Source organism: Crotalus tigris, unplaced genomic scaffold (assembly GCF_016545835.1).
Source record: "Crotalus tigris isolate CLP2741 ecotype Arizona unplaced genomic scaffold, ASM1654583v1 scf7180000018077.189128, whole genome shotgun sequence".
In the NCBI taxonomy this organism is placed as follows: Eukaryota; Metazoa; Chordata; class Lepidosauria; order Squamata; family Viperidae; genus Crotalus; species Crotalus tigris.
The window spans coordinates 154,649-171,504 of NW_024096810.1; the positions used below are offsets into that span (position 1 = coordinate 154,649).

The 16,856-nt window shown below is 35.0% G+C and overlaps 1 protein-coding gene across 1 annotated transcript in view; it reads right to left on the reverse strand.

Moving 5' to 3' along the window:
- Positions 1-16,856, reverse strand: part of LOC120309841 (amine oxidase [flavin-containing] B-like) — a 59,454-nt gene that overhangs the window by 25,145 nt on the left and 17,453 nt on the right. The window contains exons 2-5 of the mRNA XM_039347456.1: positions 15,690-15,784; positions 12,173-12,310; positions 8,226-8,330; positions 7,343-7,434 (exon numbers count right to left, since the gene is read on the reverse strand). Of these exons, the coding sequence (XP_039203390.1) occupies positions 7,343-7,434; positions 8,226-8,330; positions 12,173-12,310; positions 15,690-15,784 (430 nt within the window). The remainder of the gene's footprint in view (positions 1-7,342; positions 7,435-8,225; positions 8,331-12,172; positions 12,311-15,689; positions 15,785-16,856) is intronic.

Sequence of the window (16,856 nt, forward strand, 5' to 3'; positions counted from 1 at the left end):
GGAGCAGTTTTGCTAGAAAACAGGAGGCCTGTTGCGGAGATTTGCATTTTATAGGCTTAGAATTAGCAAATTTGATGAGTGATGAATTGGATTTTCTTAAGAAGATAGACTTAGCATACCAAATGGTCACCAATTTGGATTGGACTTTTCTAGGAGGATGGATCTATTTTGGAAAATGGATTTGTTATATTTAACCAGACAACAATTGACAAGATATTTTATATTTTGGTTCACGTTGAGGCTGTTTCAACAATGGATGTGGTGAAAATATTGACAGCAGGGGTGTAGTATTGGAAGATGAGATGAAGTTGGGAAAGCTTCCAATAAAAATCTTAAGGAAAAGGTTTTTTATTAAAAACTAAATGAAGATATTTGATCCCGGATGGATCAGAAATAATGATTGTAGTGATTTGGAGCAGATAAGAAGCCATTGTAGACTTTATGAGTTGACTACAATAATAGATTGGTGTTGATTTACTTGTTAACTGTTTCCTTTGTATATATAGTAGATAGATGTAGAAGTTTATAGATTGTGGGCCTGCTTCTCAAGGGGGAGAATCTATATAAATATATATAAATTATATATATATATATATATATATATATATATATATATATATATATATATATATATTATTGCAATATATTTATCAGTAATCAACCAAGGGAGATAATATATGTATATGTGCTTTTATTTCTAACTATATGATCCAGAATTCCCATTCATTCATTCATTCATTTTATATTAACATTAAACACACACACACACATATTTAAAGTTATGGCCAAAGGGGTTTATCTGAGTTCAAATGAAAGCAGTATGGAGACCAAACAAAACTCCCAAGGAACATGTTCTACAGCAGCGGCTCCCAACCTTTTCTATACCCTGCACCCCTAGAACACTTTTGATATAGTCTCGCATCCCTTATAAAAGTTTGAAATAATGGCAACGAATTATGCATATACACTATCATTTTGAAAACCCAAATTTTCGCACTCCCTGGAATATTGTCTCGCACCCCCAGGGGTTGCAAGCACCCCCGGTTGGGAACCTCTGTTCTACAGCTTCAGAAGGGCTTTTCCTGAACAAGTGATGAAAATTGGGGTTGCCTTTAGAAGGTATCTGAACTATTTCATTCAGACATGATATGAAACCTAAAATTATAGCACCTGACTTGGATGCCCTATGTCTTACAGGAATTTTGCATATGCACATAGAAACACTTATTATCCCGATTCATTTGCTCTATAGGGAGCTGAAACTATATCGTGGAACATCACATTTTCAATTAAATCTCCATTCCTGATGATGTTTCTGCTTTTTAGGTTCTCCCATATTAGCTATTTCTCCACATGGAAATTTTAAAGCAGCAGACTAAGCAGAAAGGAAGAAAGGAATAGAGATGAAAATCTGGGAACTGAAAGTACAGATAGAAAACCCAGCCACAGATATCTATAGAGATTCTCAATCATGCAGGTCATGGTTGTCCCAAAGCTAGGATCAAACTATCCTATCTATGTGTCCCCTAAGAGCCAGCTAATGATTTCCCACTTCTGTGAGTGAAGGGGAGCTGGGGCAGATAATGTGGGTTCTTACTGGTGGTTCCTACTTTGTGCAACAACCAGGTTAGATTGGCACCCATCAGTTCACATTCAGTCAAAATGTCGCTTTTCTGGAGAGTGTTTGAGGAATAACTAGGATAACCATCCTATTCTGTGAAGTTTAATTTTTCAGAGAATTTTATTGTTTTATATATTCATGTTCTTAATGTTTACCTTACTGATAAATATCAGGATTCCTTAAGAAATATGGCATGAATTAGCATAAATAAATAATTGCAGATTTTAGTTGTTGAGGATTTTTTTTTACTGTGATTTATCCTGCAATATTCCTTTAAGTCAGTGTTTCTCAACCTTGACAATTTTAAGGCATGTGGATTTCAACTCCCAGAATTCCACAGCCAGCATTGCTGGCTGTGGAATTCTGGGAGTTGAAGTCCACATGCCTTAAAATTGTCAAGGTTGAGAAACACTGCTTTAAGTATTACATTTACGAGTCAATCTGCTTTCAAACAAATAAATAAATAATTTATTCATTAAATAAATACAGTCTAATTATTTTTTTTTATTGAAAATTTTTAAAATTTTACAAAATAAGAAAAAACAACCCTCCCCAACCCACCCCAACCCTCCCACTCCCTCCCTCAACTTTCCCAGAGCTGAATATAGGCTTAATTAAATTTTCTTGAATTCTTAAAGAAAAAAAAATATAAACCATAGATAAGTCTAAATACATTACTTAAACTACTAATAGACTAATTAACAATAATATATATATATATATATAAAAGACATAAATATTAAAGAAAGAAAAAAAATACTTAAAAAAAGAAGAATAAAGAGAAAGAAGAAAAATATAAGAAAGTAAAATAATAATAAAACATATAAAGAAAAAAAAATAATACAATCTATAAAGTATTAAAATTTGTGTATAAATTATTGATAAACTAATATTTTTTTATATCCAACTTATGTTGTATAAAATCTACCCATTTTTCCCATACCACAAAAAACTTCTCTTGCAATTGATCCTTTAAAAAAGCCGAAATCTTTGCCATTTCCGCCAGATAGGATACTTTAAAAAACCACTCTTGCAAAGTAGGCAAAGATTCCTTCTTCCAGTATTGCCCTACTAACAACCTTGCGGCTGTAATTAAATTTAACATCAATATAACCTCCTTAGTATCACAATCGGTAACAATACCTGACAAAAACAATTGTGGGGTAAATTTTACCCTCCTTCTAAAAATTCTTTGAATTCCACCATATCTTAATCCAAAAGGCTTTTATATTTTTACACGACCACCAAATATGGTAATAAGTAGCATCCAAACAACCACATCTCCAACATTTGGGCTGTAAGTCGGGATACATACGAGACATTTTTTGTGGATCAATACAGTCTAATTATAGTTTGAAATCTTACAGTCATATGTAACCAGAGAGTTTTGAATATAAGAAATACCTGCAAGCAAAAGGAAAACTGTGGGCATTTTTCTTTTTTTTTTTTTTTTTCATTTTGCCAGATAACATTTCTTATTCATTTTTAGTAATAAAACATTCAGCGCTTAAAGATGGAGCTGGATTCTGGTGAGACCTGACATTTGGATATGTTTTAAATTCATGCTTCTGATATGAGAGTAATATTTCTACATGTCAAACATTGGAGGAGAGGGTGGAAACACTCATAATTTTAGGCAATACTGAGGATTTAGGTTTTGACAGTCATATAATTCATATATTGTTTATCCCTTTGCTTGGTGCTTTATCATGCCAACAAATAAATAATGCATGCAGTTATAAGAGGTACTTATTATCCTTGCTATATGAAGATAAAGAAACCAATGTAACATTTGTCTGGCTGGCATAGATAGTCGTGCTTAGCTTAGAGACAGTACAAGTTGAAAGCAGTGGATTGGCACCAAAAAATTTGCCTTATTTGCCTTTTGATATGTGTGTGTTACTTTTCTTACAGTAATAAGTAATTAAAAATACCTCCACAATTGCTTTCACAAAAGACACTTGCACATCAAATTGTATTTGCTCTTCAATCCCATACAGAGCAATTTGAAGCCAAGAAATCAGGCAGAAAACATCAAAACAAATTGAAACCAAAAGAAAAATGCAAAAATAAAATAAGTATGCTATCCCAAATTACTGCAGGCTCTAGAGCAGCAAATTCCCTCCCCATCTCATGCATAAGGGATATTAAATATATTTTCAGTATTCACTCTCTACCAGAGATTTCTAAAACATCCTGGCTGCATTTGCATGAGCCATTTGCACACATTAAAAAGCAAAATGGTTGAAGAAACCACCAAGCTACCATTTGCCCTTTGCATTTAAAAACTTATTTGTAGCTATGATGGTGAAACTGTAACATGTCAACATTTGCCTTTTCAGAGTGAGGGAGATACAGCTCAAACAATGCCCACATAAAAGCATCAGGAAAAGTATTTTGAATATTGCCCGCCTGTCGGGAGTGAGAGCAAAAGAGGGTGAGTGTCCTGGAACAACAGCAATCCCATCACCTGCCCACCCCCTTAACTATAAGGCAGTTGCTAGAGGAGAAAGAAACCTCAAGACAGACCCACCATTTATATGGAAGATGGTGCACTGCCAAGGATCAAGTCACCTTCCCTTGCCCTTCTCGTGGACTAGGAGTTTATGGGAGCAGCAACTGTGAAAACAGCCTGGATCAATCATAGCTTCTATTTTAAACTCCTTGTGTAGTATAGGAACAGGGAAGGAGCAGGAAAAAGGCAAGAACCTGTGCAAAAACACACTTCCCTTTTGGGATCACTTACCATATGAGCCAAACTCAAATCAGCTCAGCTGCAAGATGTAGACAACAGAGTCCAATTCTGTGGACTAGCTATTATGCACACATGTTTATTAAAGTTTCAGTGCATTCTGGGCTCATGTGACAGCTTAACTCCTCCCTTTGGATTCAACTGTTGGATGGCTCAGTTTTGAACATATCTTGACTTTTGAATAATTAAGGGAACTCTACAATTTACTGGACATCAACTAATCTCCATCATTTTAACAATTATTTTTCATGCTAAAACTCACCAAATCTAACTAATATATACCCCCCTCCCATTCATGCATTTTCAACCATTAAAGACATGCAATACTAGCAAATGCAAGTTTGCTCCATTGGCTGGAAGAATTGAAAATTCAAAAAATGGAGATTACCCTTCTGCTCCATTGTATCCTAAGGAGAGGCCATTCAAACACACACACACACACATAAAAACACAACAATATACATTTTGATCACAAAGGCACATAAGAAATAAAGAAGCACACTAAACACACAACTGTGGCTGATTTTAAAGGAAGAAAAAGAAGGTGCTCTAGTCTGCTGAAATTCTGCAAAGATTTCATTTGAAAACCATTTTCACACATTTTATCTAGAACTAAAAGCTAAGTTAGAGAAACACATAGCATTACAGATGATTATAGAGGTACATTATGGGTATTCTTGTCATGTTTTCCTATATGACCTCTGTTGAATCCTTCGTTCGCATGCGAATGATGAAGACACATGGTAACAGTTAACTACTCTTTATTCTCCTTTTCCAACAACCAAGCAAACAGCAAAAGGCACGCAGGGATTGGGCGGCATATAAATTTTACTAATAAATAAATAAATAAATGGCCAGAAACCCAAACAATAGAAACAGAGAGTTTTCGCGCCTTGCGCATGCACACAAGGCTGGCGCCGCTCTGTCTGGTCCCAGGCAGCTTTTGGAATGCCCGGGACCCATGCAATGTCCCGAGCCTGCTTTTGCAGGCTCAGGACACAACAACCTCCATCTAATTTTGTCAGATTCCTAAGTTTGAAATTGGTGTGGGTCATACAACATGCTAAGTCACAATGTCCTTTACTTAGTTGTGGTTTAACAAGTTATATGAAGAGGACAATAGGCCCGGTAAATGATGATTTATGGCTTAATGCATAATATAAGCTTAGCTTCATATGGTTTTTCAGTAAACCATGTTGAAATAAATAAGACATAGCATTTCATTGGATAGTGGTACAACTGGTTTTCCCAATAACTGGAAAAATCTATTATATTAGTGAGCCACATGCTCTAGTTATATTTTCCAAGCTGAATTGCTGCTCTGGGGATTTCTCTTGCTCTTCTTTCAGAAGCCAGAGTTCAAAGCAAGCTGTGCTTGTCATTTTGAGAAGAAATAAGAGATGTTAGTGGCATAGTGATGACACAGAGTGAGTTGGAGCTGGCTGGGAAAGTTTTCTATTTGAGATGATGGTAGTGTGTGTCTTTCTTTAAAAAAAAACACATTAAACTTATTTTAAGTTATGCAAAAGTTATGTGTCCTTTCTGCATCAGATAGTGGAGGACAGAATGGGATTTCAGATTCCCTCCCTAATTTAGAAGACGGAACAAAGCTATGCCACTCAGCCTTATTTTAGGAATGCTCACTATAAACAGAAGTATTTAATGCTACAAAGAACAAGTGTCAATGTTAAGACTGATTTATTGGATCCAGTTTTGATTAATGCAGTGCATTTGATGTAGAATAGAAAGTCTGACCATCCAAACAATTGGACTGGGCAAAAGGAAGTCAAAGAGATAGTGGCTTTCATAAATCTGAGACTTCAGTTTTATCACACTCAATATGGCTAAGGGCATGGAACTGTGAGTGCCATAGTCCAAAATATTTGAAAGCACCACTTCCCCTTCTTGGTCCATGCTATCTAAAGCATTAGCAATGCAAACATCTGCTAATTACTTTTAGAAATGGTCTCCTGGATAACATTTCCTGGATGTTATTTAATGGAAATCATACTATTAGGTGAGGCCAGCGTATTAACATCCTTACAAATCTGTTTTTTTTCTCTTGTAATATTTAAGACATATTTAAGGCACTTAAAACAACTTTAAGATTAAGTGGTTTTACATGGGACAGAAGTTTTTCTCAATGGAGTTGTGGATTTCATTTCCTTTGGAGACAAAGAATGGTTTATTTCATAAGAAAGAACAATGATTTTCTTTACAGAGGCATCAGGAGTTCTCTAATTGACTATTTTTGTGCTTTTACCAGTGGCCTGTTCTTACTATGTTTATTTATTTCCCATCATTCTGAGACTTCTTTCGATTTGTTCCCCCAAATAGCTAATATTGTTATTTTGTTTTGTTTTATGCTATCTAGCACAATACATGTTTTAATAAATATAAAGAAAAACATTGTGTCCTGGTTATTCCGTAAAGTACTAGCAGGAATTTATAACAATGTAAACCTTTCCATGCCAATCTGAGACAGATTTTACTGAGTCAACAGTACTTACTTTTAAATAAGCAACTATAATTTGCTGCTATCTTTTTATTTTAGCATTGCTATATGAAACCCCACCTTGCTGTCGGAGGCTATTGTCAAGGGCATTTCCAGAGCTTAATCTGGGCAAAGCTTGATGATGATACCCAAAGAAACTACTTTAGAAAATGAGATTTATGCAGATTTTGGGTTCAAAATGATCTTATGAAGAAAAATAGTCACCTGGCTTAAATATCAGAAACATTATGTATGTATGCATGTATGTATGTATGTATGTATAAAACTGTGTTTTACAGATCTATACACCTAAACATTAATGTGCAAATTATGTCATCAGACCATTTAATTGTGAAATAAAATTGACCAGGGACCATTTTCTATGGTGGATAGCATTCTTTCTACTTAAAATTCTTTCTATCTTTCAAAATGGAATACTTGTATATATATAAATATATATAAAACTACTTCTCACTTTGTCCAGCACACTTTATCTAGCAACTGTTCCATGGTAATTTTGTCCCATTCCTCTGCATGTGGTGCTTTCCATGGAGCTTCATTAGGAATCTAGGAAAGGAAAGGACACATGGGTAAAGAAAAAACACAACACAGAGATGATCATGCACAGTTTCAAAATCAACCAACCTTTTTATTAGCTCCCAATGCTTTTTCCCTAGTCTGCAACAAAGGAATGATTGTTCTTCAAAATTAAAGACTTTCTTGAATTGGTTTAAATTGGTCAGCTTTTATAACAATTCTGTCATTTATGTTACAGGGTTTTAGTAGAGGAAAGTATTTTATTCTGAGTTGGTACAGTAGATGAACTGTATCAATGAATATTTTGCAGGGTTTTTTTAAACCACCAAATGTTTGTTGACCAAAGAACACTTTTTGACCATGCAGCCAGTTTCACAAAATTGCTTTTGTGAGGATAAAACAAAAGGAAATTCTCACATAAATCACAAATATTTTAAATCTAATTAATTAAATTTAACTAATAAACGAAATAAATATTTGTTGTTTATCCAATGAAGCATCTTAGTACTATAAATAAACTGTCTTGAAATTGGGCTGTTCAAGATATTGGGTCTCTTTCATTCATACCCTCATAAGTAGTAGAAAAATCAACCCCTTTCCCCCCCCCGGAGGGACAGAGGCATCTTGGAAGGAGAACACATGAATGGAAACAGACTTGCATTCTGAAGAATAGGCTGCTTTGCCTAGTTCTGTTGATGTTCACATTGAAAAATAGCTCCTCAGGAACATTAAGATGTGTAGATTTCAGCTTCCAGAATTCCCCAGCCAGCATATTGACTAATTACATACATATCTCAAGTTGCAACTTGTCCAAATCTTACCTCTTTCCCCATTTCATCCAGTGTCCTCCATAGATGGTTGTAGTCCAAATAAATAATGGGATTCCACATTGGAGGAAAAGGCCCTTTGAAGGGATAAGATTTGCCCTGTAAGGTTGATGAAAGAAGAAACAACTCAAAACTGATAGTTATTCCATCTAGCTACAATTAAAAAGTCCAGGAAAGGATGTGAATTCAAATGCTCACCATTTCTATTATACTTCTCTATCGACCACAGTCAGAACAAGGAGAGCAAAACTCTCCTTTTCATATTAGTGCTAAGAAGTTGTATTAGAATAGTATCTGTAAGTGGCCAACCTAGGTAAGAACAACTTGAACAACTAAAAGAGCAAAGAGAGAACAGCAGAAACAGCAGGAACATTCAAAGTCATGAAAAGGGGATGTTGAAGAAGTTGCAGTGCTCTCTTTCTGTGCTGCTTCCAGCTCTGACTTAGCTGTTTTCCAAAATGTTAGGAAATCATCTGGTTCTGTTCATTTCCAATCCAGACTTGACTAAAAGTGATAGGATTATGATGTGCCATCAAGTGGGTATTAGCAACCACATCTCTTGTGTCGTATCATCAGGTAGATTCAGCAACCACATAGATAGGAAGGCTAATATGCTATCCAATTTTCTTACCCCAATCTCTTCACTGTCCAATTCTATCCTTTAAAATATACTTACTCACAACAATATTTTGGCAATAGTAAAGGGAAAGAGTACATTATAGGAGATTTATCTGCTCTCCAGATCAGTACCTGATGCTATAGGATTTGAGAGCCTTTGGGAAATCAAGTGTTAATTAAGAAGGTTTACACTTCTACATAAGAATACTTAAGAATTTTCCAGTTTCAGATAAATTCAGGATTATTGGGAATACAGTTCCCACCAACTGGAAAACATTAGAATGCTTAGTCTCTATTTAGAATATTTCAGAAATGCTTATCACGGTCTACAAATGTTCATGATAAAAATAAGCCATATAAGGTAATGTATAAGGATTTTGTCCAGATTAGCCTTTTTGTTTCCACCAAAACAGCTTAATTGATTTCTATTCTTGATATAATTGGATTTGGTTAGGCTTTATCGTAAAGTGTCTGATTAAATTGACAAATTAATTAAAAATGCAAGTTAAGCATGATAATCACAGCCACTTGTCCGAAATGGTGTAGGGTTTCCTGCCCGAGCAGGGGGTTGGACTAGATGACCTCCAAGGTCCCTTCCAACTTTACTAATATGAACATATGATCACAGCATGCATCATTGGATAGGAAAGATTTTATGGGGCAGTGTTAGATCTCAATTCATTTGGTATCTTTAATAATAATATTTGATAGAAGATACACAGAATTATGTTCATTTAAATGTGCAAAAGTTCAAGTTTCCCCTTTTGACATCTTTACTGTATACTCAGGATTCTATAATCAGCACAGCAAAATTGAAATCTTGGAGAGTCTTTAGAGGCCATAATGCCTTATACAAGAAAGCCAGCTGGGTGATTTTGGCTAGTCACTCTCTCTAAGCCCAACACACCCCACAGGTTTGTTGCTGTGGGGAAAGTAGGAGGAGGAAAGTACGTCCACTGCCTTGAGTTATTTATAAAAATAATAAAGGCAGGATAATAGTGAATAAATAACATAAGAAACCTCTCTGATAATAAGACACTATCTAATAAAAAAGAGATTGCATTGTAACTAGGTTTTCATTTTTTTTCTAATATGGCTCTAACTTAAATCTTTTGGGGAATAAGGATACAAAAAGTCAGCAACTTTTTAACTATTTCTGAAAATATAAATTATTAATTACCTTCCCAACCGAAAGGATCAATGTCAAAAAGTCAAACCTTCCTAGACATATGACATAGAAGGATCTTGGTTGCCTTTTGTCAGCATGAGACTGCATTTCTCTCTTACATCATGACAGCTGAAGCTGAATGCCTTTTCTTTTCTTATGTTTCAACAGACTGTTTGCCCTGGGGTTCATGGCCTTGACACTGGTTGTTGGTGTTGACATAAAGGACAACTCTGCACTGAAGACTATTGGCTTTCAGCTTATCTCTCACATGGGCATTGGTATATATTTGCAAGTTTATAGTGTTTGCCAATGGAAGCAATGGCAGCATCTAACCAGAGACAATATTCTACAGGGTTCAAGAGATATAAATATGAAGACATAGAGATATAATAAACACATATATACAAAATCTTGTGATATTGATCCATAAATGCTTAATGAAAAATCTGATACCTGTCAAGTCAAGTCTGATAAGGCCATACACAAAGTTCTTAGAAACAATAGATTGCTTATTACAGAAGAAATAGAACATGTTCAAAACCATATCATCAAAGTTATAATTTACAGTTAATTCTGAAGATTATTAAATCAGGGTAATTAGAATAATACATTCAATACAAAAAGGAGTGTCACAACACGAAAATAATATTGTTATTTACAAGTTTGATTAGAAAATATGAGAAAAGGTAAAATCTGGGAATTTTAAAATTTAAAAGCAGAATTAAAATGAATTCCTACAAGAAGGATTTGATGAGAAATGTGTGGTACAAGTTTCATGACAATCTGCAGAGATTGGGTTCATGATGAGCCTTTAAAAAAAGGTATATTGAGAAGTTAATTGGTTCATGAATCAATAAGATGATGTAGAAGTTCATTTGAAAGTAGGCCTGTTTTTGTCTGCTATCTTCTCTCCTCTAAAAACTGGCTTCATGTCAAGGAAAACAATCCTCTTATTTTAATTCAACACTGGAAAAACACAATAAGTAGAGACATTGATATTACCCGATGATACTGTTTTGGTGGTATACCAAAAGTGTTTGGAGAAGCTTGTCTATATTGCTTTCCCAATTTTAAATTATGTAGGGGTCCTGTGCTTTTGCCAGGGTGAGATGAACTTTCAACTTTCATTTTTTTGTTGTTGTTGTTAATTTATAAGATCTTAGCTTAGTTTTATGAATCATCTCAAGGGACCTAGGCAATGCCGGAGAAGTGGGAGGGAAATGTACTGATTATCACCATCTGTTGTTATAGTTATTGTAAAATTCATGAGATTTGCTAAATACAATGTAATAGTCATAGCTGACATTTCTACACTTCTCTAACATAAAGGTAAATGGTCAAATAATTATTATTAACCTTCCTCTATGAAAGAAAACAAACTACATTTGTATAATAGGGCAATCAATCTGAGGCTTATATTAAACAATTATGTACTATGTCCTGAGATTGGTTTGGAGATATAATTAAGGAAATTTTCCATAAATTTAAATTTCTTAATGTAGCCAGTGGTCTCTCTCCCAAAAGTTTGTTTTTGCTAGGAAATTGCACTTTAAAATTATATACCACTAAATTTTGCGCCTTACTTTTTGAGAGAGAAAAAATGGAAAGATTCACTATCAAACATAATTTTTACCAATAAATTTTGGTGTGCAAAATAAAGGTTGTCTGGAAGCCATAAAATTGGTATTGTGCATTACTTATAGCTCACTGGTTTTTCTGAAGACAATGTACATATGGGGTTCTCTCCCCACATTTTATCCTTACAAAATATACTATGGTTTGGACTGACAATTGGTGTCAGTGATATTAGCTAACACAATAATATTCATGACCAGAGGTCAACCACTAAACAGATTTGATAGGAGATACCTCCAAAAGAAATAGCCAAAATATTTCTGCCAGCTACCTGACTTATATATATCACCCCAATTGTATCTATCTTTTAATCTTTATGCTAAATAAAATATTCTGCCTACTTTGACTTCCTGAAATAATACAAATTGAAGAAAACTCAACTTCTTCAATTTCAGAATTCTTTCATATCTTGTTAACCTGAGTATTTAACAAACCATTCCAAAATATAAAATTTCAAAAGTTATTAAAGCTTTGTGAGTCTCCCACATCATAAAAGAGGTTAAGAAACAGTTGTTCTTACGTTGACATGATGAATAAGATGCTCAACTTCGTTCACTTTGTAAGTCTCAAGTCCTAACTCCTTAGACAGTCGTAAAACACGATTTTGTGTGGGTCCCACGTATGCTCCTCCCAAGTCAACATACTTGACATGCTTATTCTGGTTGAGAAAAAAAATAATGTATTGATAAATGAATACGTGGGTATCATTAACGTGAATGGGAAAAAGGGAAACGTGTGTCAATGTATCTATCATTATACAACATTGATATTTTTTTGCATAATGATTACAATGTCCTTTTTTGCTGGTCAGAAAGGTAATCTTTTAAGGAATCTGCAAGGATCAGATCTTGGCTCAAAGAAGTATGATCCAATTTTGATGAAGCTGTTCATGCTTGGGTAAGGTTAACTTTTATTCATTTATTTGTTTAACTAGTGTTTATAGTTATCCACTCAGCATATGATTAAGAGTAGCATTCCTCATTAAAAACAAAAATAAATCCATAAGATTACATGATAAAAAGACAAAAAAATATAAATAAACCAGAGATATATAGTCACATAAATTGCTGGGGGGAAAAACTCATCCAAGGCCGTATCTTTCCCAAACTCAATGTTTGAATAAGAACCATTCTTTAATGCCCTTCTAAAGGCCTTCAGAATTGCTGCCAGATAGAGCTCAAGGGGTATGTTGTTCCATAGGGAAGGAACAGCAACAAAGAAAGCACATCTTTTGAATTCTGCCAGGTAAGATTGCCTGTATGACAGACCCTAGAGCACACTGACTCTATAAGTCTTACTGGACAGATAGAAAAGATTCAAGACGAAAATAGCTAACTCTATACCACAAAGATTTTCTTTTTTAAAAAAACAAGTTTTATTAATTTTCCAGTTTTACATCCAAGTATTTAGGAAGCAGCGTGGTGATTGGGTAATCAATAGTCCAGTAACAAAAATCTTTCGTACATGTCTCAAATTACATCATCAAAAATTCCCTCTCTGTTTCCCTTAATTATTATATCACATTCAAATTAATACATTTCTAATTATAACTCGATCAATTAAGGTATTTATCAATATATTTTAACTTATACATATCCATGTCCTGTTTTTAAATTTTACCGAATTTCAATTACAGTATTCCAGTTTAGCCTTTAGTATCCATAATATTTAGATTTTGGGTAACCCAAATTTCCCTTATTTCATTACATAATAGTTGTCATATCTAAAATACACATATTGTTTATTTAAATACATTCTTACTTTATTTCACAAATATATTCTATTTCTCATCCTAATACCTCATCACTTACTAATAAAGTATCCTTTATTGTCTCAATCCAACTTCCATATTATAATTCAAAACTATATTCTAATGGCTAATTTTCATTTCCCTTATAAATCTAAGTCCCAAATATTAAATCAATTAATATCTTTTAAAATCTCCTTGGCCCATTAAGTAAGATTTTAGGCTCTTCCATTATAAGTCAAAAACAAAAATATCCTACTTTTTAAGTCTAACTCTAGCTTTCTTTTTATGCCAAGCAGGCTTCCATACCAGTGCCTTTAAATCCTCAAGTGGATCTCCCTTCATTCCTACACATGTTATTTGAATCAAGGGAGACCATCCAGTTATCAATTTTTTAAAGGAACTGGCCCCTTTATAATCATTGTATTGTTGCCCTAATAGTTCAAATCTCCATGTTTGGTTTAGAGTATTTATTGTCAATTCAGTCTGGTCTTCTTCTTCTTCCGGTTTTGTCTGGCTTGAGTAAGAGGTCATGTCCAATGTTGTGGTTGTTGTTTGATTGTCTAGGTTATCTAGGTTCTCAATATGCTGTATTTGTGGATCTATAGCACCCTCCATCTTGGTGTTGCTTTCTTCAGTTTCTGTTACTTTTTGAATTGCAGTTTTTTTAGTTGAAATCAAGGTTGGACTATCAAAGTTCTCAGTAGATTGTACTTGTTGTTCATTAAGGTCCTCTTTGATATTAATTTGTTCCTCTCCTATTGCTTTTTGGATTGTAAGTTCATCAGTTGAAATCTGGGCTCCATTTTGTAAATTTAAAGTGGCATCTTTGTCTTTCAATCTGGAATTCATTAGCTCAGTAGCTTCAAGGATTTTTTTCAAGTATAGGTTTATAGTTAAGTTGTAGGTAGTATTCCTCCATTTCTATGGTGTTTGCAGATAGTTTTTTAGTGGAGGCTATTTTTGATAAAAGTCAGTGAATGTCTACCTCTACTATTCCTAGAAGTTATTTTCACCACCCAGCTGTTTCAAATTCTTATCTTTTTTAGATAGTACCAAGGACAAATCTAGGCAATAAGCAGGTCTCACAGTCAAAAAAAAAACTCACTTGCTATACCAGGCTTCGCCACAAGATGTCCCCGATAGCATGTATTTTTCCAAACTCAAGTTAGACTTTTATCCAGTTTAACTTTTTTTCCAACTTAACAAGTAGATAAGGTAATAGGTCCCCGTAGAAATGGGAATCCCAAATATCCAAAAAGTGCAAGTCCAGTTATTTAATTGTTTAGTTTAGTTGTTCTTTTCTTTTCTTTTCAAAGCTTTATGTTCCCAAAGTAGGCAGATGCCACTATGTTAAAAGGGGGGAAGAAATTTCAAAAGGCTTTTAAGGAAGGTAATTGGGACATAAGAAGGGTAAGGTAAGGTCTCACCCAATTCCTCCGCGTGGTGCTTGGCGGTGATTTTGGCTTTTGGCTGGTACAGCTTAGTGATCGGCCATGTTAATGGCTGATCTTTTCTCCATCGGTCCAAAGGAACTGCCTCGGATCAAACAGAAAGGCTACCCCCCTTCCACAATCTGTTGAGGGTCTTCTTCATGGCCGTCGCCCCTCCAGGGCGACTTTCGACCCTTTTCAGGGTCTCCCAATGAAGGAAAAATGGGTGGCAGAGAGAGCGCTCCCCCCGCGCATCCACCGGAGTCGCGATCGCAAACTAGAAGCCTATACCACAAAGATTTTCATACGTAAGACCAGCAACTGAGAGTGAACTGGTAACCAGTGCAGTTTATGAATTAGAACAGCAGTCTCCAACCTTTGTGGCTTGGTGGCTCAGCTGCGTGGGAGGGGGGAGGGGAACCAGGCCGCACAAGCAAGTTGAGCTGCATGCACATACATGTGTGCCTAGCCATCACTCACGTGGTCTGGATGTGAACAGGCCATGGCCTGGTAATGGGCCATAGCCCAGAGGTTGGGGACTCCTGAATTAAAAGAGTTACATTGGAATAGCAAGAATTGCCCATAACTATCCATACCACTGTATCCTGGATCAATTTAAAATCCCAAGGGGTCATCAAGGGCAGCTCCATTAATAGAAATCCAGTCATAAAGTGACTAAGGCATGAGTGACTATCAGCAGGGCTTCCTGATTAAAGGAACAGATGCAATTGGAACACAACATGGAGCACCAATTTGAATAGCAAAATACTGGGAAACCCTACATTCTCACATTCTATAGTGGAAAATTATACACAGAAAGAAAGACACACACACACAAACATACACACAGTACTTACCCTTACTGTGTAAGTTCTGCCTCCAACCCTGTCTCGGGCTTCTAAGACTATAACATCCAATCCTGAGTCATGCAATAACTTCGCTGCAGACAAACCTAAACAACAACAGAAACTTCACTGCACAATGCCACAAAGATCTTCATAGCAATTTAAGTTTTACAATAAATAAGCTATAAATAAAAAATGTGAAAAATACTCTTTGGCATTAAATTAAGAATATAAGACCAAAATATTAGACAGAAAGTATTTTCCAATTCTACTTTATTCTGATTTTAGTTGATAGAATCTTGAGGGCTTAGCACGAGACTTTTATTATGTAACTGTCTGTTTTAGTAATGAAGCTTTAAAACAAGTTTTCAGAATTTTGTCCTTCCATTTCTTTCCACTTCTTTTTCTCACTCTTTTTCCTCCTTAGTACATTTTGATAAGTAAATGTAAGAACCGTCCCTTCCAAAGCATACTATAAACTTGATATTGTTCCAAGACCTAAAGGAATAAAGTTGGATTCAGTGGACATATTAAAATGTCTAACAATTTGAATATTTAACATAAAGAACAGAGTTAATTAATGTAAGTGTGAAGTACAGAACATCTAGTATTTAAGCTAATGATTTTCAATAATGCTAGTTGTTGCATAGTGGGTTTTTGGAGACATTAAGCAGACCGCTTTAGTATAACGTATTTATTATAACAGACAACAGAACTGGCTTAGCCAGCAGAATGACGGCTATTTATACTTGCTGCCTCTAGGCGGCGACAAATCAAATCAAATGGTGTTTTCCCGCTCAAATTTAACTTAAACTTTCCCTCCAAAACGGTTGGAGACACGTTTAAACCAAAACACATCAATTCTTAATATCTATACATAATACTAGTATACCTTGAAATCCCACAGGGATCACTCAAGAACTCAGAACTTTTCTGGGCTTACTACCTATGGGAGAAGATGGTTTTTTTCCCAATTTTGGAATGACAAGCCAAAAAAGGAGTTCAAAAGGAGAAGGCTTGAGAAAGGTAGGAATAAAAAAGAGCTACAGGTGATACTGCTGATATTGATATGGATCTGCAATGGTTCCTCAACTTTTCTGAAGGTGCCTGATAAGGTCAGATACCATGCTTTCACTGTAGAAAATGGAACTTTATAATAAAGCCAATGTAATATTTTCT